At 34.0% G+C, this 15124-nt stretch overlaps 1 protein-coding gene across 7 annotated transcripts in view; it reads right to left on the reverse strand.

Annotated features, from left to right (window-relative positions):
• The window catches only part of RAP1GDS1 (Rap1 GTPase-GDP dissociation stimulator 1), a 155926-nt gene that overhangs the window by 36638 nt on the left and 104164 nt on the right, over nt 1–15124 (reverse strand). For all 7 annotated transcript variants that reach the window (XR_013827936.1, XM_079919282.1, XM_079919285.1 and 4 more), the window contains 2 exons: nt 7590–7718; nt 166–291 (listed from right to left, as the gene is read on the reverse strand). Coding sequence is in view for 6 of the 7 variants with exons in the window: in XM_079919282.1 (XP_079775408.1) it covers nt 166–291; nt 7590–7718 (255 nt within the window). In the remaining variant the exon portion in view is untranslated. The remainder of the gene's footprint in view (nt 1–165; nt 292–7589; nt 7719–15124) is intronic.

The raw sequence follows: 15124 nt of genomic DNA on the forward strand, positions 1-15124 counted from the left end.
CAGTAGATAATGCAGCTGAAGTTAGAGATACCCAAAATAAAACTTATCACATCATTAATTAAAAAAAAAGAATTTTGAGTTAAATAGCTGGCCATTAAATAATATTAGAAAAAAATGGAAAAAGCCTACATGATCAAAAATCAAGAGATGCATTTATTTTCTCACCGTTTTCTGCCAATGGAGCAAGAACCTCAAACACCATTTCCCTCTTATCATGGTCTATTTGTTTCTTGAAGAGTTTTACCAGCTCTTCAGCAATGTTTGTACTGGCAAACTGTTCTTTACTTGACTCTGCAAAAAACAAGAGGAAAATTTAGAGTAAGCAAACAAAACTAAGCCCAGAAATTGTTTTCTATTACCTTCAATATTTGGTCATTTTTTACCATTACTGATAAGTGCAAACACTCTTCAAATACAGGAACAATCAAAACCATTTTTTTAAATGCCCCTGAAGAGGAAAAACATCTAAGTCTTTAAAGAAAATGTTCTGGCCCAATTTTATTCAAGGCTATAAAATAAATGTTCACTAGCATAACATATAGGTAATCATAGCAACAGTAAAATTACTGTTATAAATTCATAGTTTCAAGGCTTTTAGTCAAAGAAGAAAAATTACTCGTAACAGACTGCATTTTACATGGCTGAATTAAAGGTGACTTGTCTTTACACCAATACAGTGGTATACTTTTGCATTCTTCTTGACATGTCTTTCTAATTTATTTATTTTTAAAATTTATTTTTGGCTGCCTTGGGTCTTCCTTGCTGCGTGCGGCTTTCTCTAGTTGCGGTGAGCGGGGGCTACTCTTCGTTACGGTGCGTGGGCTTCTCATTGCAGTGTCTTCTCTTGTTGCAGAGCAGGGGCTCTAGGCGTGCAGGCTTCAGTAGCTGTGGCACGTGGGCTCAACAGTTGTGGCTTGTGGGCTTCAGAGCGCAGGCTCAGTAGTTGTGGCGCACGGGCTTAGTTGCTCCGCAGCATGTGGGATCTTCCCGGACCAGGGCTTGAACCCGTGTCCCATGCATTGGCAGTTCGATTCTTAACCACCGCACCACCAGGGAAGCCCCTAACAAGTTTTGCTATCAAAGGCCAATTCCTCATTCCCTCTTCCTCTTCACCATCTCCAGCCTCTCACTCTAGAGCCTCATCCTCACCGTTTAAATGTGCTTTAATATTTCTCACAGAAAAATAGCAATATTAAAAACAAACACCTTCCCTTTACACCACTTTTATTCACTACCATCCCATCTGTTCCCTTTCACAAACAAATTTCTTGACAGCATTGTCTACATACACTGTCTTTACTTTCTCAACTCACATGCATTCCTAAACCCAGCTCAGACTAGTTTGGCCCACCTCTCCATTCTGCGGTCTCCCTTGCTGGCTCCTCCTCCTGCACCAGACCTCTATACATTCTGTTGTGGTTCCTTGGGACTTGATCCTTTGCCTTCTCACCTTTTTGAGCCTTACTCTCACCCTAGGCAACCTGACTTCTTCCATAGCATAAAATAGCACCTATATGTTGATGCTTATATAATCATATCTCTAGCCCTCTTCTGGACTCCAGGCTATTTATTTAACTGGCCATTTGACATCTCCATTTGAATCTCTCTCTAGCATCCAAACTCCATGTATAAGTGGACTTCTCATACTCCCCTGAAATCTGTTCTTCCTCCAGACTTCCATAATCTAGTGAAGGAACATGCCACCTAGCCATCTGCCATGCGGGCAGAAACCTGGGGGTCACTGCTCACTTGTTCTCACTCAACTGTACAGCCAAAGAATAACCAAGGTCTATCAGTCCACCTCCAAAATACAACCAGAATCCATTCCCTTTCTCTCCAAGTCTCTTCTCAGTTTCTTTTGCTGCATCAGATATCCTATCAATTTATCTAGAAGTTTCTTTCAAATCCAACCTAGACTGGTTGCTCTCCATGTTTGTGGGGCACAGCTGACATCCTGGAATTTCTTTTTCATCACCTTGATGGATGCTTTCTTCTCCCTCCTGTATCAGATACTCTATTATCTATGTCCTTTCACCTTCACATTTTTAGTTTTGGTGGAGGCATCCTCCAGCATTTTCCTGAGAAAGCTGCTACGTACTGTGTATAGGAGATAAATATTTTGAAATTTTGACTGTCTGAAAATGCTCTGTCCCACCTAGAGTCTATGCCTGTCATTTAAATTAGTTCCTTACCCTGTTCAATTACTTTCTCATACTAGCAATTATCATAATTTAAAATTATATGCTTATTTATTTGTAAATTCATTTAAAAATAAATTTCCATCTCACCCACTGAAGTTCTTTGAGGGCACGGACAGTGTATAGTATTTTAACTACCATAAATACAGTGTACAGTATAGTGCCCAGTAGAGAGCAGGTGTTCAAAAGAAATTTATTGATTGCATGAACGTGTGACTGAAAGAACAAGTAAATGAATGTAAGAGCGATATTCTGCTCTCTAGTCTCTGGTAAATCTCTGCCAATGTCAAATAAAAAATCTTACAAATTCAACTTTAAAAGAAAATGGAGAAACATAAAATTTTATATGGCTTAATACAGTTTTGATTCACTCTACTGTTACACTGCTTTGGGCACATGTACCACATCTATGCCAAAATGATGAGAATCCACTCCAAGACTTGTAAGGATTCCTCAGTGCCACAAAAAAAGGAGTGTGGGTGAAGTGTCTTTTCTGATAGGCTACCTAAACCCTCAGAAATCATAGTTTACAAACGTCAGCCCACCTTACCCTAAAAGGAGGTTAGTTTGATTTAAATAGGAATGATTTAACTCCTTAACGCTGGTGGTTACTCCTCTGTTTCAGACAATTCTTCAAATAAAATGAAACATAAAATCACAGGTGAAATAGACATCATTTATCTAGTTATGTGCTATTATTCTTTTCAAAAAATAATAGTTCTAGCACTCTTTTTTCCAATCCATATTTTATTCTTCTACTTATTAAACTGAAACCAAATCACTGCTGTTAAGTAATTCACGTCATTCGCCAGCACAAGGAAACAAGGCACTATGATTAACATAGGAATTAACGAAAAAAACCTGTACTTATCCTGCAGGTGGATACAGAGAAAAGATAGTGTGAATTATGACTTGGACATTATATTCGGATTAAATGCCATGGATCCTTAACAGACCTTTAGCAAGAAGGCTTATTTCCTAAGGGTTTTCTTTTTTTTTAATCAAAATTATATATGAGTTTAAAGAGTTAGTCCTAATACTTACACTACCGGCAGAATCGACTCCCTTGCCCATTTCTTCTTCAAAAATAAGCACATAAAGCTCTTTTAGCTAATTCACTGGTATTTACCTCCAAATCTTTAAATAACGTATTTATATTAAGTTTTGATTGACTTCCCACTATGAAAGATGAAGCACTAGCTTCCTTTTCTTCTTGTCTCCACAATATCCTCCATCTTCTCACTGTAATTATACTGTAATTTTGGTTATTTCAATAATTAGTGTTTCAATGATACACTATTTCATTTGCCCTGGAATTACTTTTATTTCCCAGGAAATTTTTTTTTCTCATTTACTTAGTTTTCAATGTACTTACATTAGTTCAACTCCACACTCTGTCAGTTGTCTAGTTTTCTCTTAATAAGCTCGTTCACTTTAGGTGCTCAATCAATTTCATCTCGTAAAGAATTTCCCCAATCTGGACTGGTTACTCTTTGAAAATAGGCCATTTGGGGCTCTCATGTCACCATAATACTAGGAACTCCTATTTTCCTGTTGTATCTCTTGTTTCCTGATTCCTATGTAGTCTTATTATTTATATCCCTTGTTTTGGTGGGACACATCTTCCAGTGGCTTCCAGGAAAGATGTAGGACACCAATTTTGAGACATTCATGTTTGACAGTGTCCTTATTGTAACCTCAGACTTGACTGATGGTTTGCATATAGAATTCTATATTGGAAATAATTTTTCCTCAAATTTTTGAAGACAAATATTCCATTTTCTTCTGGTTATCAGTGTTGTTTTGATACATCTGACGTCTACTGATTCACCATCTTTTTTATGTAACTTTTTCCCCTCTCTCTGGAAGTCTGTAAAAGATTCTCTTTGTCCCCATTATTCTAAAACTTCACATTGATGTGCCATGGTCTGGGGGCCTAATTTTCATCTGCTAGGCTAGGCATTTGACAGATTCTTCCAATCTGGAGAAATATATACTTTAGCTTTGTGGTACTTGAGTTATTTGGCCATTTCCTCCTATTTACCTCTTTCTAGAACTCTTCGTTTGATCCTCTATATTTTCGCTTCTACTTTCCATATCCTTGTTTTTTGCTTTATATCTATAAATATTTCTCCATACATTTTATTGGCTTTCATTTTAGCTATTGTTTTTAATGTTCTAGCTTTTTCATTTGTTCCTTTTCTTTAAAAATAGCATCCTGTTAGTTTCATGATTACAGCATTTTTCTCATTTCTCTGAGCATGTTTGAGTATCCCCCACCCCCATCCTGCATAGTTTCTATTTCCTCCGAGTTACCTTTTTTTGTTTATTTATCTTCCATTTACAGGCTGTCGTCACCTCTCTGCTTGTCTGCCACTGATTAACTGGGATCTAAAAACTGATTAGGATCTATGAGTAGGAGTGGCCTTATTTTATTCATTTAATTTATATATTACACAGCAGGTTCTTATTAGTTACCTATTTTTTTTTTTGGCAGTACGCGGGCCTCTCACTATTGTGGCCTCTCCCGTTGCGGAGCACAGGCTCCGGACGCGCAGGCTCAGAGGCCATGGCTGATGGGCCTAGCCACTCCGCGGCGTGTGGGATCCTCCCGGACCGGGGTACGAACCCGTGTCCCCTGCATTGGCAGGTGGACTCTCAACCACTGCGCCACCAGGGAAGCCCTAGTTACCTATTTTATACATATTAGTGTATATATGTCAATGCCAATCTATGAGCGGCCTTGTTGACTGAAGATTCCCTGTAGGTCAGATGGCTCTTTTGTAGAGAAACTCCAACGTAAGCATCTTTAAGTCCATGTTCTAAAGGACAAATGGGACCATTAAGCATACCTACCTTCACTTAACTGTGTTCAGAATGGTACTCTGGTACCTCTTACTTCATTTAGTCTGATGTCCCCAGTGTACAAACCCTCTATTTTTAGTCTCTCCAGAGAGTAAACACAGTCTTCTGCTTAGATGGGAAGGGCTAGTTACCACAGTGTGGGAAGGGAAAGAAGGTTTAGAAATCTTGATGCCACCAAATCCTAAACTTTTTTAAGATTCCAAAGAGCAAACTGGTTAGTTCTTGGTTTTCCAATTCAGGATTTAGATTTCAAAGTTTTGCTAAGTGAGTTACTGCTTGCTTTTCTTTCCGGGCTCTAAAAAGTTTCTGTGTTAACCTCTTTACTTGGTCCCCCCACCAACCCCGCTTTCTTTTCCTTGATGGTTTTGCATTTAAAAAAGAATCTATTGTAGTTTTAGTTGGTTTCCAGAAGAGAGTGAAAGTAAGTGCAGATTTTCATTCTAACATCTCTAACCCCCCAAATACTAATATTTTAAGCAGACAATTTTATTTATAAAAGATTGTGGAGCCAAATAAAAAGGGGAAAAAAATCCCATTCTGCTTAATCTATAATGTTAAATAAATCTGCAAACTTTAAAATTGGATTAATGCTATAATTGTGAATATAGAAAAATTATGTGTGCACATAAAGTAGGACTGAAAGAGAATAAAAAGATAGAGCTGCACATTCCTTTTCGGCCCCCAATTATGAAATAGTTTGCAATTGTTTAATTATTTTATATTTTGTCTTTATATCTTTAGTGAGCAAAACTACACAAATTTCTGCTATTTAACATTTTTATTAAGAAATTTTGACAAAAAGTAACTCTAGCATTTAATGATATGCCATACTCAGAAGTGTGTGATATAAATGTGATATGATCTTGATCTTTACCTGTGTCCATAAAATAATACTAGGTGATTCGCTAACTCACGGGCAATAAAGCCCACACTGAAAAGAGAAAACATGTATCCTGGGCATACATGTTTTATTTCAGTGTTGATGTATAACTTAGCTATTACATGGGCATAACAGACTCATGATATATACTCTAGAAGTCTTAGTAAATGAAGAAGTATTTCTCTTTTGTACTTTCTTTCTCCATATGGGGTAAGGGCAGTAACAGCTGGGACCAGAGTATGGAATTGGGCCAAACTAAATTGGGTGCATATCCATCTTTTAATACAGACCCAGGTCTCCCTGCATGCAGAATCGAGGTGGTCTATACAATTTCCCAAACAAATCCTGACACCTTAACACAGGTAACTCATATTAACTGGTGTCTGTCTCTGTTACAAAGGTTATGACATTATCAGGGATTATAACATACTTTGTCTTAATTCTACAAAGTATACTAAACACAAACTCCTACATTCCATTTTAATAATGGAAACTAACTTGTAAAACAGTAAATTAACGTTGTTTCATTCTTGGCCCTACTTGAATGATGGAAATAATGAGACAGTATGAAAAAGAAAAAAGCAGAAGAGAAGACAAGAAACATTCACAAATGCCAGGAGATGACCCACTGAATAAAAATGACTTCTAAAAATTAACTCTGATAAATAATTCCTACTCCCTTAACTTGAAGTCAAAGCAAAAGTAAAGTACTGAAATCAAGATTTTAATGTGAGTGTGCAAGGACATGAGCTTTCAGTTAGAAAAACCAAGGTTAGAGTCCTGGTGCTTCTGTTTATTTATTTATAAAATGGGGATATTAATAGAATTGATTTACTCATTTGATATAGCTATTATTTTAGCTATGATGAAACATCATTTCGTTTCACTGTCCCCATGATGAACAATTTATTATGAACATGGTTGTGGGGTAGATTTAGACCAGGAGTTGTAACTTTCTATCAAGAATTATGGAGAGGAAGGAGAGAAAAGAAGAAAGGGTAATATACATGATATAGAGAAAAATAAAACAGGGAAAAGAGATGGGGGTGCTGGGGTCATCAGTCCTCCCTCTATTAGGGCTGGGCTGTGTTGCCAGCACTGGTCTGTTTCTGCCCACCTTCTGATTTTCAAGGATTTCTCATATTTTTTTCAAATTCTGTTACAAACATATTCTGATGAAAAAGTTCTCTACTATTTTTTTGGATTTTGTAAAAAGAGAGGGAAGAACCTTAGTCTGCTAGATTCCTTTTCACCTGATAAGCAAATAGTTCATACAAAACATAATAAATTATGAGGTCCTTATTTTTGCCCTGGAAATACAATACTTGATTTTAAGACCATCACATTAAGAATACTAAAGTCAATTGGAGATCATTTTAAATATTCAATTTCATTAAATAGTATACAAGTATAAACTTTAAACCTTAATACATAAAGCAATTAGGAAAGCAAACTAGCTCCAATTATAAACAATACAATCCTAAGATGTAATTGGATCTACACTTTTTAACATTGAAACAATGTATCTACAATGCTTCAAAAAAAAAAACTAATATAAACAGATTCCCAGGTTAACCTCTAAAGGAAAATTTATTATAAGTACATTAATAAGTTAATTACATTTTTGACTCATGGCTAGGACTTACCAAGTTCTGCTAAATTGCCAAATGCAACAAGACACATTTCTGTAAGAGCTGCATTTTGGCAGTGGATGCCCAGTAATTTAACTAAGGTAGGAATAACACCCATGTTGATAAGTTGAGCTTGAAGGGAATCTGTAAAAAAAAAAAAAAAAACAACAAAACACAAAAAAAATGTTTATGTATTAAATGGACATTAGTAAGAAGAAAACACCTCTTATTCTCTATATTGCAAACTCAACACTACTTCAATTAGAGTAAAGCAAGATTAAGTCCACTCATATAACTGCCTCGAAAATGTTTTAAGACATTAGTTCAGAAGAGTTGAATTTTAAAACTTTTCAATGATTAAAAGACACTTAGAAATGAAAATAATTCAAATAAGATGTCAAATCACTAATTTTTTTAAAAAACATGATCTTATATCTTTACAGAGCAGGTTTTAAAATGTATAAGTAAACACTACCATTGGTTTTTAAGTTAAAAGGTTAGACAAAGTAACATTTGCATTACAGGAAGTCACAGAGTATATGAAAAGCGTAAGAAAAAAAGCAATTTTAATAAAGATTAAGACAAAAAAAATCTTAGAATCCCTTAAAAATAGTTGCTCCATAATAAGGAATGAAAAGTATGTAACACACACAGGTTATTGTTTATTTGCAGCAGAGTGTTCTTTGATGACTGTTAGGAAGGAAAGTAGTTTTAACAAGGAAAAAAAAATCTGGTTACTTAAAATATTTTTCTTTTCAAAGTTTTATTTAATAACAGTGACAATCATCTTAGAGGTAAAGGGAATGAGGTCATACGGCTTTGTCATCATTGCTTGCCTTCATTTTCTAAGAAACTAATTGGTTTTAAAGTACTTAATATGCCTTGGATTTCCACAATGGCTCTTCATGAACAATGATAATAGAATACCTATAGCAGTAGAGTTGAAGGTAAATAAATCAAAATGAAAACCAGAAGTACTGTCTCTTAGAATAAGCTAAGAAGAAAGACAAACATTCACATGCCTATACAAAACACTATTACTGTTAATAACTGGTTCATCTAAAGATAAAGGAATGCCTTCAAAATTTTTTTCTTTTCCTTTTAAAAATTATATGCCATTTTCAAGTTAATAATTTTCTCTAAATTCTTTTAAGTTACCTACTTGGAATTTAAAGATTAAAAATCTGTTTCTTACAGAACACATTTTCCTCTTAGCATGCATCCCTTGATGGAGTTTGCGTACTAATCTCTTTGTCACTCTTCTTAGTTCTTAACCGTCAGCAAAGAACATAAAGGCAAGGTTGAGCTGTCTCACATGCCAACTGATTACTTGCCCGGAGGTCTCTGTACTTAATTTTTACTGCTTTTAGAGTGAAGTATGAAGAGACAGCCAACAGAGGCTTATCAGCCCTTAAAACTGACAGTAATTATGGATATTATCTGGTTCCGCTGTGGGGACCATCTATACTAGAAAGGGGTCTATTACCAAAACAAGAATAGGAAACAAGGCCTGAGACAAAGTTAAGTTTACATTTAGAGTTCAGATAGTCTAAAACAATTTCAAAATTTGCAATGGAATTATGAAGTCTGTTCTAAAAGGAGGTAGATATAAAAGAACATATTCAACTAAATGATTTGTTTTTATGCTTTTGATGCTAAATATTTTTTCTAACTCTACAATTTAGTAATTAATGAATGACTCACAATACTTATATTATCTTACAAGCAAATTACTTGTTATACCTATAATATTGTATCTATTATAGTATTATACCTATGTGTTATAGTGGCAGAATATTGTATTGTGGTTATAGTATTTTTAAAGATCATGTACCAAGAAGCTTTCCATATTAGAAATTATTTTGGTTACTTACCAGTAGATAGAGTTCCTTACTATTGGACCACCTCTGCAGATTCTTGTTCTTTAGCCGTATTTTTAACTTTATTTATTTATTCATTTTGACTACCTCTTCAAATACTGCAGAGCTACTGAATCATTAATTTTCAGGTACGTAAGCGTGAGCACTAGCGCATGCATTGAGTGAGTCAAACTCCACTATGTGTTTGCATATATGTAAGCATCACACACCCCCTCAGTACTATTGGTCCAAACTATAAAAATCCAACAGTCCAGGGACATTAGAGGAATAACAAAATTTGTGAAGGAGATAACTCAACAGGAGAATGCCACTTAGATATTCTTCATGTTCTCTTAACTTAGCATCTCTAATGCTCTCTAATTTTACAATATTATGAATTTTGGTTCCAGGGATAAGAGGGACAAAAGGTTAAGAAATATTACAGAGTTTCATACAATCTGTGGCATACAAATTGAAGCAGTAATATTTGAAATTGTGGTAGATCAGCAGAAAAAGTAGCATAGCCCAATGGCATATGGTGTGAATTGCCGTAATTCATGAAAATCACACTGCTTCATGAAAATGTGTTTTCAAGCTACCCAGGAGCCAAACTGATTGTATACTCACATACAACACACATACCACACACAAGTAAAGAGAAAAATATATAGTCATCCAATGGACAGACCTCATTTTGGACCACTTGGGTGCTTTCTTTTATATCCATTTCTATGATGGTAACTAAAACAAAAATTATACTCAAGTAACTCTAAAATCTGTTCATACCAATTACAGGCAAGTCATTCTCCTTTGATAATGGAGGCCCAGAAGAGGGAAAAAACTTAAACAGGTTGGTACAAATTTTCATTTCGAGATAAGCAAGCATCCTAGAACATGGTTCTCAAAGTGGAGTCCCCAAAACCCTTTCAGAAGATCACCAGGTCAAAACTACTTTCATAAAAATACCAAGATTTGATTTGCCTTTTTCACTGTATTGACATTTGCACTGATGGTACAAAAACATTAGTGGGCAAAACTGCTGGGGCATTAGAATGAACGCAGTCAGTGGCACCAAATTGTATTAGTAGTCATTGTATTCTTTACCATCATACATTCACAGTAAAATAAATGCTGTTCTCAGCAATTGTTAAAAAAATTTTTAAAGTTATTTTTCATAAAAACATGCTATTTACCTTAACCTATAATGGTAGGTTAAGATAGTAAAATGCAATACTAAATAATTTTAAAAACTGTCACTTTTATTTCCAATATAGTAAATATTGATAGATATAACCCATATATATAAACAAAAATTCTTTGAGATCTTTAGTAATTTTTAAGTGTCTAAAAGAGTTCTGAGATCAAAAGTTTAAGAACCACTGCCAACAGATTACCTGATTTTTATAGGAATTGGAAAAACAATATGGAAAAAGAGATTCTGAAATTCAATGATATGCTTGGCAGATGTGACAACAGAAAAAATGTAAAATTAAAAGCACAGTAGGAATCCTAGATTGTGATGCTCAGATATTTTGAGCAACATAACATTAATTAAGCACCTTAACATCTCATTTTGCTTATGTGAGCAGAAATTCTACTTAAGCCTAGGAAAATATTTCATGATTAGATCTGTTTGCCTATTTCAGTTACAACTTACTATGTTATCAATAAATAGTTTTTTTGAGGGTTAAGTAGAGGTCCTGTTTGTGTGGAATAAATTAGTATTAGTACTTATTGCTGGAAGCAAATGATTAAGTTGAATCACTTTTTCTTATTGCCCAAAGAAAGCTTTGAATAGACTTCAAAGGATAGTAGCTGACACTCATGCTATTGTGAATGGTATCAGGAATATGACTTTTAAATTAAAGACTAACTGGAAGAAATCCTTAGAACCAGAAATAGTTCACATTCTCTAGATTTGAGAAAATAAGTAACATAATTCAAGACTGAGACTTTTTGCGTCCTTCAAAGAATACCAGCAACTCCAAGGGAATGTTGTCAGAGCTCAACAAACACAATTCACAAAAATGCAACCAAGGCCCATACACAGCAAACACTTATGTGTGAAAGACAGTCTTTAGACAGCACAATGTCATAAATGTCTGAAGACTTTTAAAAATTGCTCCTGACACACAACACAGACAAATACTGACCAAAATACAGAATTACAAAATTACATAATATCAAGATGACACAGGCCCTGCATGATCTATGGGGAGGAAGAGGAAGAAAGGCACTGAGGGGGTGCAATACAGATGCATATACAAAGAAATATAAGGCAATCAACGCATGCGCTGGTGTGAACACTTACCTACCTACATTTGAATTTCAATGGTTCCAAGTTCTTCAGGTCACACACATGGAAACTCCAAAGAATGGAGATCTGGAGAGAAGATCTCAAGTTGAAGAACCTTTTTCCCCCTGAGTTTTAAGTTTAATGTTTAAAACGTTGGTATAGATTATAGGTCCAGAAATGTATGCCAAGAATTGCAGTAACTAAACTGAAGTTATGTTGATCAATTACTAAAAAGAATAGGTTTCTTAAGAAGATTATAACACGTCTATCTTATTCCTAAGAAATGGCCCTTATAGACAATAAGCTTATTGATAAATAGGACTTAATGATGAAACTGTGTCAAAATAACACACACACAATTCAAAATATACAGTCTCTACATTAGTATGTATATTATTTATAGTATAAAGAGTACAACATATCCTATTTACAGGATTGCATAAAAACCTAATCTACAGTCAAATTAATTATATACAGTTGAAACAGTAAAAACAAGCAAATGTAAATCCTGATGAGAAGTTCTAATACAATTTGGATAAAAATCATTTGGGCATAATAAAGATGGAAGAAAACTGCCCTTTACTAATGGCACATCTACATTTCCAAAAATATATATAAAAAGTAAAAATTAGAAATGAGGTAACAGTGAAGTAGAACTTGCAAGTTGAAGCAAGTTGCAGCTCTATCTATTATAATGTTGAAAAGTAAACTGACTTAAATACAGCAACCAAGAGGATGGTTTGTGGTTAAAAACTTTATACATACACATGTGCAGGTACAAGTAAAGACTTCCTTTTCAGTTACTGATGACTTACTTTTGTTGATTGATCAGGAAAGTGAAGAATTTTTATTCTAAACCTAGTGCTGAGATATGAAACCAAAAATATTTAGACTGTTTAAAGTTAACTTCAAATCAATGATTTTCAAAGGCCTCTTTACACAAAACCTGCATTATATGTTTTGCACCCAGATTACCTCTATAATTTAAGCCCCAGGTTATACATTTCCAAGACAAACAGCCATTTCAAAGAAAAAAAAAAAAAGAGAATCACGATTCATTAGTATTGAGAATATGAGTCTAAAAACAATACATTTATATATTTCTTGCTTTCTAAAAGTTAAAAATAAAAAATGAAAAAGCTTTTTTCTGGGTTCTGAAAATAAAAGTCTCTACAGAGCAAAATTTCCCTTTCGTAGAAGTTCTAGAGATAACTGACAAAAGTACATGAGTGAGTATGATGTAAAACACAGCAACAATGAAAAACCTCAAAGCAAATCACAAGAGAAAGGAAAAATGTTTTATTATTCTTAAGAGGCCCACCCATTTGCTGTTCTCAATCCAGTAACATCTAGAATGATTATGTCTTAGTCCAGCAGATAACTTTTTCCCTAGACTCACTTCAGGTTAAATTATTTACTACAGATCAACTCTTGTTATAATGAATACTGCTACAAAGATTTCTACATATACATCTACTCTGATTTAAGAAAACGCTGTGCTTTCATCTCAGAAACAAACTGGTCTTTTAAAAGTTAAAATTGTTTTTTGTTTTTTTAGAAGAGGACTACTGCCAGCTGTTGCTTACGTAGCTCTTATTGGGAGAAATAAATCCAGTCTGGGCTCTCATAGGGCATTGCTGAAAGGCCACATCTATAGTAAGTATAAATTTAAGCCTAAATTTTTGTATAGCAAATTGAGCTAATTGTCAGGTTAATTTACAGACAACATGTATATCTTATAATCATATGCGTTTAAAAAACATGAAAATTCTGTTTTACAAAAGGATTTACTGGTTTTAACAAAAACCCAAATAATACCAGTTACCCTGGAGCATTACTATGATTAAATTTTTTACACTTTAAAAATTCACAGAAGTTATTTGCAACACACAAACTGTGTTAACAAGAAATATCTATATAACCCAGATTTCTAATTTCTTTCCAAGAAACATTTTTCAAATATTTAATTACAATTTTTTTCAGTAAATAAAATATAGGCAGTTTGCTGTTAACTGGACTTATTTGTAGTCAGAAATCAGGGTTACTAATTTTTACACAAGTTAGTTTACATATGATATTTTTTTGCCCTGAGCTTCTCACTGAATGAATATTTTAAATGGTCTGAATTAAAGATGCACTGATATATGGTCAAAATCCATTGCTCATCTCTGGCTTTTGCCTCAGCTCTTGAAGGTCAAACACCTGAATGCTTACTTCAATGTCATTTCTAGCACCGACAAATCTGTGCATAGTCAACGATCATGTGCTTGATACCATCATATTTCAACCAGTGTAACATCAAAAATAAAAACAAGGCCTGGTCTTTCAGTTTTATCTTTACTATCTAAATATTCATTTTTAAATATAGGTAAGCATTTCATGTACAGAGAAAAATCTCCCAATGTGTTTCACGTGTTGAAATTCTATTAGATGAAATATAAATGTGTATTTATACTGCAATATTAAAGTGTGGCAATAACTAATGAGGGTGAAAGCTATACAAATGTAAAAATTAAATCAAGGCAGAATAATAGAGATTATATTACCTACTCTCTTTATAATTTACAACAAAAAATAAGTGTTAGGAGTTGTTTTTGATTTTTAGTTACTTAACTCCATTCAGGCCATGAATCTTTCAGGAAAAAGTCCAATTTGAGAAGTCTTTACATCTTATGAGGATGAGTTAAAATCAGAAAGCCCACTCTGCCTCTTTAAATTTTCACTATGAGAAAATTCTTGAAAGTAATATTCAATAACATCCATGATTAGTCATCTTCAATCAAGACATAAAGCAAATGAAGAAAAACATGTTAGAGAATAAAGAACCCCAAACATATTTTGTTACTCCACTGTCCCCAGTTAAAATTGATTATTTAGTATCACAATGCTAAATGCACTGTCATGATTATAAAAACAATCCAGAAGCTAAAATGCTGCAAAGAGTATAATTTCTATAATTTAATGCCAAACTTTAAATCATTAACAAAAAAAAAACTATAACAATCATTTCATTTTTTTTGTGATAAAATTTCCAATTCTTGCATTCAGAAGTTCATTCTATAATGGCCAAAGCTGAATATTAACGCTAATACTTGTCTATGTGGAATTAAACCAAAATATGCATTTGGTACACCTCTACTAAAAACCAAGTTCTTAGCCTGTCCGTTAAATAACAGCATTATTATAGTAATTGTTTAGGAGGATTATGGTGAAGAGCTAATAACCTAGCCTAATTGGTCAAATTTAATAGGCAGAATTAGCAGGAGGCACAAGAACAACTAACTGCTCTGTACATCAATAAAACAATTTGTTTAAAATGACATTTGTAGCAGAACTTTATGAATGCAACCTACTTCAGACTGATAAGAAAGCTCTGTTGGACAAACGGTAAAAAT

Source organism: Stenella coeruleoalba (genome assembly GCF_951394435.1).
Source record: "Stenella coeruleoalba genome assembly, chromosome: 4".
Taxonomy (NCBI): domain Eukaryota; kingdom Metazoa; phylum Chordata; class Mammalia; order Artiodactyla; family Delphinidae; genus Stenella; species Stenella coeruleoalba.